The 9,660-nt window shown below is 35.4% G+C and overlaps 1 protein-coding gene across 1 annotated transcript in view; it reads left to right on the plus strand.

Annotated features, from left to right (window-relative positions):
* Nucleotides 1–8,810, plus strand: part of METTL14 (methyltransferase 14, N6-adenosine-methyltransferase subunit) — a 33,457-nt gene extending 24,647 nt beyond the window's left edge. The window contains exons 9-11 of the mRNA XM_059924236.1: nt 90–206; nt 1,328–1,538; nt 7,337–8,810. Of these exons, the coding sequence (XP_059780219.1) occupies nt 90–206; nt 1,328–1,538; nt 7,337–7,641 (633 nt within the window). The 3' untranslated portion in view covers nt 7,642–8,810. The remainder of the gene's footprint in view (nt 1–89; nt 207–1,327; nt 1,539–7,336) is intronic.
* The last annotated feature ends 850 nt before the right edge of the window (nt 8,811–9,660 follow it).

The following is a 9,660-nucleotide window of genomic DNA, read 5'->3' on the forward strand; positions in this document are numbered from 1 at the left end:
TCTAGGAAGTTTTTAATGCTGGTTGGTTATTTTAAGTATTGTTTATTTCTTTTAGCTAAGGATTTTTTAAAAAATTCTTTCATTTCTAGTGTTTACGCAAGTGGGGTTACAGAAGATGTGAAGATATTTGTTGGATTAAAACCAATAAAAACAATCCTGGGAAGACTAAGACTTTAGATCCAAAGGCTGTCTTCCAGAGAACAAAGGTATTGCCTTTACTGTTTTGTTTTCTTTATTTTCATTATTTTCTCTCAAGCTTTTCCAAATGACTATATACTGTTTAATTAATTTTGGTGGAAAGGTCCGTCTCTTTGACTTGTACAAATGGCATTGAGCATTAAAGTAATACATCCAAGTTAATTTTAAAATATTTTATTCACTCAGATCAACCTATACTGTGCTGGAGAAGGTATTCCTGTATATCGTAAACTGCTGTAATTCTGAGTCAGATATGGGCTTTTAGTACTTCTGACCCTGAGATTTTTTTCCTTTCTCTATGCTCAGAGAAAAGAAATGGCAGCAAGACTCATAGCTGGCCAGCTTAGATGAATATTTCTTTCACCTTCCTTTCTTTTTTCTATATAAGAACCTGAACAAGAACCACTGAGAACCTCTGCTTCAGAGAACTGCCCAGCTAGTTATCAGGGTTTAACAGTTTGTCCTCCAGTCTTTCACCCTTCAGGGAGCCTCTGGTGGAGAGTCTTTTTAAAGTCTTTCCTGGACTAGAAATTCTGTTTGAAGGGAATCTTAGCCATCCTTGCTATTACTGGTTCATAGAGTCAAGTGAGATTAAATTTATTTAAATCATACTCTGTCATCCAGATTAAATAGAGGTCAAAAAACAAACAACAAAAAAGGAAATCGTTTGATTTTCACATTTACTTATGTTGAGTATTTATAAGTCTGTATCCATGCTTAAAGTCCTCTCCATATGAAAAGGCTTATACCTTATATATAGTTTTGATCTTGGGTCATGTGAGGCCTAGTATAACATCATTTTAAGATTCCAAGGTCAAGTGCCATGCCCATAACTGCTGAAGACAAGTTATTATCAAGGGTTGCATAGGAAAAGATTCTACGGTTGTTGACTCAATTCTAAAATGTCATGTCCCCAAGTTTAATACTCTAACGTCTAGTTTCCCTGGCAGTCTTCTCAGATCCAGAGATCCAGGTTTTTCCTTGTGTGTTTTTGCCCATAGACCTGTATCCCAAAGATTCAGAGAAATGAGGATTGTTTTGGAATTGGGGAACATCAGAAATGTAAAATGTTACGAAATGTGACTGTTGATGAAAAGAGATTAATTGTTCTGCTCTTATTGTTATTTAGGAACATTGCCTTATGGGGATCAAAGGAACTGTTAAGCGTAGCACAGACGGGGACTTCATTCATGCTAATGTTGACATTGACTTGATTATCACAGAAGAACCTGAAATTGGCAATATAGAAAAGCCTGTAGAAATTTTTCATATAATTGAACATTTTTGTCTTGGTAGAAGACGCCTTCATTTATTTGGAAGAGATAGTACAATTCGACCAGGTAAGACCTCAGGAGGAAAAAAAAACTTTGATAGTTCATTGGGATATAGATGTTAAGAAAGAGCACACAGTGTTATGTAAAATAAAATTCTTATATATTTGATTCCTCTTCTTGCTATACTTCAGATATGCTAAGCTCAGTCTTGTCTCAGTACTCTTCCATGGACCTCTCTCCTATCATTCAAATACCTGATGGACCTTTTCTCACAACCCTGTCTAAATTAGCCAACTTGCCACTCCACTCCCTTCCTCCCACTGCTCTCTTTCCCTTTAATCTATTTTCTTTTTCTTCATAGCACTTATCGTTATCTGAATTATAGATTCATTTGGGCATATGTTTATAGTCAGTCTCTTTAGTATGCAGTCTCATAGAAACAAAGATTGTTTTTTTCTTTTCTTTCTACCCAGCATTCAGGTTATTGAGTAAATATTGTGTTGAGTGAAGAAATGCATAAAGGACATTTGGTCCTGTCCAAAACGTCTGTAAGATATTTGGTCCACACCAGAATGTCCTTGATATATGGCCCTGTCCAAAACCATTTGGCATGGACCAAATTTGCTCATGGATGTTTTGGATAGGGCTAAATTTCAAGTATCTTCTGGCATGAACCAAATGTCTTAACTGACTTTTTGGACAGGACTAAATGTCTGCTAATAAAATGATCCTGCAGAAAATAACCATACCTTTGTGAAATACAGATCTTGGCTTTATTAGAAACTAAAGTACCTGGCTTCTTTCCTTAAATGTATCATGATGTTGTTTCATCAAAATTTTAACACTTTACTAAATCAGTATAATGTGAATTTACTATTTTGAAAAAAAAATGAGTAGAAAATAATAATCTATTATGGACTAGGATTTTCTTTTATAGAGGGCACAGCTTTTGTTTACAAAGTATTGTTGAAATAATAGTGCGTTCTGTTTCTTCTCAGGAAACATAGAGGTAACTTTTAAGAACATTGCATCGCTTCAGTCACAATATACAAAATCAACCTGTTTGGCCTTAACATGCTAGAAATGCTGTTTAAAGCTGAAAAAAAAAAAAGCTGAAATGAGCCAGGATCTTATTTGTCTTAAACAGTCTATATTTTATAAAAAGTAAAAATTCAAGAAGTTACAGTGGAATAATTGGCCTTAAAAGTACCTAAGAATTTAGAAGAAACTCTGATGTTCATTCTAAAAAAAAAGTAATCCTTAAAGTTGCCTTATGTATGTATGACGTAATCCACCACTCCTCTACCCCCTCCTCAGCCCCATCAGCTATTTCTTTGTGAGTGTGCATTGGTGAACACAATATCTTAAAAATATTTCAGTTGTAGAAACTGATGGCCTTAAATTTCATAAAATTGTGTAAAATGATAAAGAGAAAAGTAAAACTACATTCTCTTTACAAAGAAATATTTTGCATGTGAAATGTTTACTCTGGGGCTTGGCTTTAGAGAAAATGTTTCCTATATTTAAAAGTAAATTTTTGCTTCTGGCAGGTTGTTATTCAGTATTGTGTTGCTTAAGTTATCATTTTGTCATTGCTTTTTGGCTTAATATTGTGGTCAAATAACATATACCATAAGATTTCACTCGTTTGTAATTTGTTAAGATTTGCTTTTGACCCAATTTAGATAAATATTCTAAGTCTGATTGAAAAGAATGTAACAATATATAGTTTTTTTTGATTGGTTGTAGTATTTGTTGTTGCTGTTTATATCAGCCATGTCTTTACTGATTTTTTTTTAAACTACTTATTCTATGAGAAAGGTATATTAAAATCTATTAGGATTATGGGTTCGTGGTTTTGTTTAGTTGTTAGTTTATATCTGAGATTCTGTTAGGTGTATCTAAAAGGTAAAAATTTTTACGTCTTCCTAGACCCTCTTAGTATTATGAAATGTCCTTCTTTATCCAGTGTTTCTCAACTTTAAATTCTACTTCATCTGACATTATTATAGCTATTTCAGCTTCCTTTTGGTTTGTGTTTGCTTGGCATATTATTTCCAGCCTTCTACTTTCAATCTTCCGTATCCTTACATTTAAGGTGTATCTCTTGTGTGCAAACACATAGTTTTCATCCATTTTTTCTTTATCTTTTAATTGAATTGTTTAGTCAGTTTATATTTAATGTAATTTCTGATATATTTGGGCATAAATTACCATCTAACTGTTTGCTTTACATTGGTACCACCTGTTCTGTGTTCCCTTTTCTCTCGTTTCTTTTGGATTAAGTATTCTTGTATTATTCAATTTTTCTTTTTTTTAATTAGCTTGTTAGTTAGATATTGTTTTATTGTTCCTTCAGTGTTTATCTCGGAAATTGCAGCATGCATACTTGAATTATTCTAAATTAAAATAGTATATTGATTTTTAAAGGGTGGGAATGCTATGGTTTAAATTTAATCTTTTTAAAACAGTTTTTCTCAATATACATACAGTTCATGCATAAGTCACTACATCCATAGTATATATACAGCTATAGAATGAGCTTTGAGTTGTTTAGACTTCCACTGAACATATACATGAACATCTTGTTTGGAAGTTTTGTGGATGATTTTACTCTCTTATCAAAGTAAAATATTTTGGCAGCAGAGCTTGTGGTAAGCAAATGTTTCCTCTTCACTGGCTTAAAAGAAACATCACTAGATACTCGAGTGGTGTGTTTTTCAGAAACTGTAGATGTCCATATATATTGAATATCAAGATTATGGCTCTAGTGTTTGAGGAAATAAGGAACAGATTTTTTCTTCCATCATTAACCTGTTCTACCCAAAAACAGCTCCTGAATCTGGGAACAGTCTCCAGTGGCAACTGCTGTTTAAAGGAAGTAGAAAACTTTAAAGAAAAAGCAAAACTGTTTGAAGAGTAAAAGCAACATCAAACAGATGGATATCTTTTTAATAATTGAAAATTAGTGTAACAACATTAAAGATAACTTTGAAGAAGGAAAGAGATTCAATCTCACTACTTCCAAGAATTATTTTCATTTTTTTTACATAATACTTTCCACTCCTCTTGTGCATACACATTTTTATATAACTGTAGTCATCATTTTGTATTTTTCTCAATATTATGTCAAGTATATTTCTACATTTTAAATAATTAGTTATAATGCTTTTAATGGCCTTATAGCATTATTTTAATGTGTTTTTTTTTTAAACACGAGTAGAAGAACCTAAGGAGTAGAGAGAATAATTGTTACATATATTATAGGTATAAGCGTAAGCAGCAACTAAAATAGAAATTTTGCTTGATGCCAATTTTTATTTATAACTATAACATAATGGGGGTTTTCTCCATCCATTTAGCTGTGGCCACTTTACCCACTTTAGATTATACATTATATATTTCATATACGATCTACTTCTATCTGTATCTGTACCAGTTGAACAAAGTCTTATTGGTACAAATTTTATTTTTTGCTTCGAACTACTATCCAATTCTTTATCTTTGCCCATTCTTGCAAAAATTATTTTATTTTATTCTATTCTATTTATTTGGTTGCGCTGGGTCTTAGTTGTGGCAGGTGGGTTCCTTTGTTGTGGCTTGCCGGCTCCTTAGTTGTGGCAGGCGGGCTCCTTAGTTGTGGCTTGTGGGCTCCTTAGTTGTGGCATGTGAACTCTTAGTTGCGGCGTGCATGTGTGATCTAGTTCCCTGACTAGGGATCAAACCCAGGCCCCCTGCATTGGGAGTGCGGGATCTTAACCACTGTGCCACCAGGGAAGTCCCACAAAAATTATTTTAGTATTAGATTTAGTAAAACAAAATTAAGAAGGAATATCTGCTTGGGGAAATTATAAGTAGTTGGAGGTTAACCATGTAAATAAATAGGAGCAATTGAGGGAAGTCTGTTCAAGGGGCCTTAATTTATTTGGGTTGAATCCTCAAATGCACTTCTTCCTCAAGGAGGTAGTCAAAGGTATATATCACATATACCATAGGAATACTCTTTACTGTTGCTTTAAAAGTTTTAAAAATTGCTATATGAGTCGTATATGCTGAAGCCAGGCTAATTTAAACTTACTTGGGTCTTAGTAATTCCTTTAGAAGTTGTAATAAAACGCTGTTGCAGTGAAGAATTTGTGGGTGGGAGGCAGAGTCCCTTGCAGTTTACTCTGTAAAGATTTACATGTCTTATTTATGTAAGAGGCAATATAGCATGAAAGAGGCAATATTAACTATTTTTATTAAATCTTTGAATTTTCTCCTTTCTTTCCTCTTGCTTGTGTGTTGTGTTCCACAACACAACATGCATGCCAAAAAACAAACCAGAAGGGAGCAAGTAGAAGTCTCATAGATTCAATTGTCAGTGAGACCACATAGGTGTGCAGTGTACTCTTTCATCTGATTAGGTACTTCTCTACTTATCAGGGTGGTATCTACTAGATGAGACATAAAAGGCACAATCTGATTTATCTGTCATTTTTTCTTCATATATTACAGATCTTAGTTATCTATGCACTGTTAGATACTGATGATCTTTTTAAATGCTGAACAAAATTTTGTACAAAAATGGCTGCTATATTTTAGAATATGATCCTAGTAAAATATTTTGCATTTTATAGCATTTTATAATAGACCTAATATTCTAAGAAATAATCTTCACAATGATAGGGCAGAAATAGTGTGAACCTATGAAGAACCTGATTCTTAGAGATTCCTCGACCTGCCCTAATGAGCAAGAATCACCACACCCAGGGAACCTTGAAGCATGGTGTGTCTCTCAGGCATTTACAGTTAATTTGTAGTTCCTCCCATTCCAGATACAATGTAATCAAAAAGAAACCATCCTTATTATAAGCAGAGTTGTCCAGCAATGTAGTTGACCAAAATACCTTTTTAACCTATAGAAATGTAAAGTGCAATGGAAATTCTGAGAGAAAATTAATTTCATTTCATATAAGATATATATTTGAAGTGGATGTTGAAGGAGGAATTTTCAGCAGGTTGACAGGATAGGAAAAGTAATAGGCACAGAGGTGGAGATCAGTGCCCAAACAGTTAACTGTAGCAGTTCATTGTTTTTACTCCAGTGAAGGTGTCATGAAAAACATTAATGAGCAATGTGATTGGAAAGCTAGTTCATACCTCATTGTATAAGACTTCAGATTCCATGTTTACAAATTTGGGCTTTGTGGAAAGCCCAGAAGGTTGTGTAGGGAAGGAACATAGTTTAAGCTTTGCTTTAGGCTTTCCAGTTTTAAAGGGAGGAGAGGTTGGGAGATCATTACAGTTTATATGTATGTCTGTTACATGTGTTAGGGGAATAGCCTAGTAGAAAAATAAAGACTAAAATTTAAGGGTGGCAATAGAAATGGAAAGATGGGAATGAATAGGAGCAGCATGGTCGTGGTTGAATTCCTGAGACCTATCAGCTGGGTTAATATTGTGGTTGGGAAGAGTAGAGGCAAAAGTGAGTTTCAGGATGTTAATCAGAAAACTGTTGTATCATTTCTACAAGTAGGAAGGTGATACAAAATTTATTAAATTTCCACTAAGCCCAAACTCAGTATAGTGTGTAATATTTTTTTTTCTAAGTGCTGTTCTCACAAAATGTGAAATATGGATGGAGACAATGAAGAGGTTATATTATAAAAGTTGCAGTCTAGGAGGAGAAACAGGATATATACATATGAACTCTTTACGACCATGATTAAATGCCATGTGTTCTGTAAAAAGTATCAATATTGGGTGAGTGATTGGGACACCTTTAAGAATGCATTGGAGATTTGAAATAGCTCCTAAAGGATCAATAAGAGAGAATTGGAAAAAAGAAAAAGAAAGGATAATCTCTTTTCCCTCCATTTCAGGCTGGCTTACAGTTGGACCAACTCTTACAAATAGCAACTACAATGCAGAAACGTATGCATCCTACTTCAGTACCCCGAATTCCTACTTGACTGGATGTACAGAAGAAATTGAGAGACTTCGACCAAAATCACCTCCTCCCAAATCTAAATCTGATCGGGGAGGTGGAGCTCCCAGAGGAGGAGGAAGAGGTGGGACATCTGCTGGCCGCGGGCGAGAAAGAAATCGATCTAACTTCCGAGGAGAAAGAGGTGGTTTCAGGGGGGGCCGTGGAGGAGCACACAGAGGTGGCTTTCCACCTCGATAGTTTTTAGGACAGTAATCCTATTAATGCCCCTTCACCTTCTTTCTGATAGTTTGAATTTCAACTGGGAGACGTTGTTTAGAACTCTGTTCCAACTTGCACTTTGCTTTAGTTTCTCCAAGCTGCAGGAATATTTTACCCAACCTCCCTTGCAGTTGTCACTGTCTGGTTTTGTCCAGAATAAATGAGTCATCCTGCCTTTTGTCATGTGCATGTAACCGAACAGAATGGAACAACACAAATACTTTCACTTTCAGAGACAGAATTTATTCTGATAGATTTCAACTAATTACAAAGACTTTTGCTTTTTAGAAATAAAGTGAGCAGTGAAAAAGACCCAATCTGGAGTATCATACTAGTGCTGACAGTAGTTGATAATGGGCATCCTGCCACTGCTGTCACAGCAAATGGGAAGCTGTTTGACAGCCTTGATGGAATGGAGTTGGGACAGATGGTGAACTTCTCTTAGGCTTTTAATATTTTCTTGTTGAAACAATAAAAAGAGACTTCTTTTTTCTTTCTTTATGAAAAATCTTAAACTCATATAATTTGACCACAGAAGAAATTGAGAGACTTGGAACAAAATCACGTCCTCCCAAATCTAAATCTGACTGGGGAGGTGGAGCTCCCAGGGGTGGGAAGGGAAGAGGTAGAACCTAGTACGCAGACATTACAAAGAGAAAAAAAAAATACTCATTATAATCTCAGTTGTGCGGCTACTGATGACTGTTAACAATACTTCCTAAAAAACAAACAAGGACAAATATCCAAGTGCTAGAACTTTGGTATGGACTTGATCTTGGATTGACTTTCAAAGCAGTTTCATATTCCTTAACAAAATAAAAGAATTGGACGCAACAGAGACACCTGGTTATCAGGTACTTGGTTTAAACATTTTGGGGAATAAAGTACTTGGTGCTGAGGAAACGACATGCATCTTTAAACTTGTTACGGAGAAAACTTAATGTAAAACCAATTACAGAAGACCCTCATCTTAAGAAGAGAGTTTGGAAAATGGAACTGCAGTTGCCTTTTAAGGGACTGGTTTCCCAGATCAGTTAGTTGTGTGAGACTTTACGTTGTCATTTCTCTTTCTGTACTGTAACCCATGTTTTAAATGAATTTGCTGAATGAAATAATGCCATTATTGTTCTTGATAAATCTATTTTTTATTTTGTGTATGATTTTTCTAATGAAACTTTAAACCTTTGAAATTTGGGAGTCTCTTTTCTGTGAGTGGAATTGTCGTTGTTACCAAATGAAAAAGGACTGACCTAAGATGAGACTATTCTCTTGGTCTGTGAGTAACCGTTCTGTGCTTTTCATTGGCTCATAAAATGAGGTTTTGTTATATCCACGAAAGACTCAGTTTGAAGATAAGGACTGAATTACAGAAATAGGCTTGAGATCTTTAAAAGCCTGATGAATTTCACTTGTTCAACCTGTTAGTGCTTTATAGTACAGATAGCATTAGACTAACGCTTTTCTTGATGTAGATGTGATGTGGAACTGTTGGTTAGAATTTTTACTGAAATGATGGTACATATTCAACTTTAGTAATTAAAACTTACCTAGAGATAGAACTGTATTTGTCAGGGTTGACCTGGCAATGAAGAAGACAGAGATGCTGGTCTTGAGGCTGAACCAAGATGGCGGAGAAGAAGGACGTGCTTTCACTCCCTCTTGTGAGAACACCAGAATCACAACTAGCTGCTGGACAATCATTGACAGGAAGACACTGGAACTCACCAAAAAAGATATCCCACATCCAAAGACAAAGGAGAAGCCACAGTGAGACGGTAGGAGGGGCGCAATCACAGCAAAATCAAATCCCATAACTGCTGGGTGGGTGACTCACACACTGGAGAACACTTATACCACAGAAGTCCACCCACTGGAGTGAAGGTTCTGAGCCCCACGTCAGGCTTCCCAACCTGGGGGTCCGGCAACGGGAGGAGGAATTCCTAGAGAATCAGACTTTGAAGGCTAGTGGGATTTGATTGCAGGACCTTGACAGGACTG

Source organism: Balaenoptera ricei, chromosome 5, assembly GCF_028023285.1.
Source record: "Balaenoptera ricei isolate mBalRic1 chromosome 5, mBalRic1.hap2, whole genome shotgun sequence".
Lineage (NCBI taxonomy): Eukaryota > Metazoa > Chordata > Mammalia > Artiodactyla > Balaenopteridae > Balaenoptera > Balaenoptera ricei.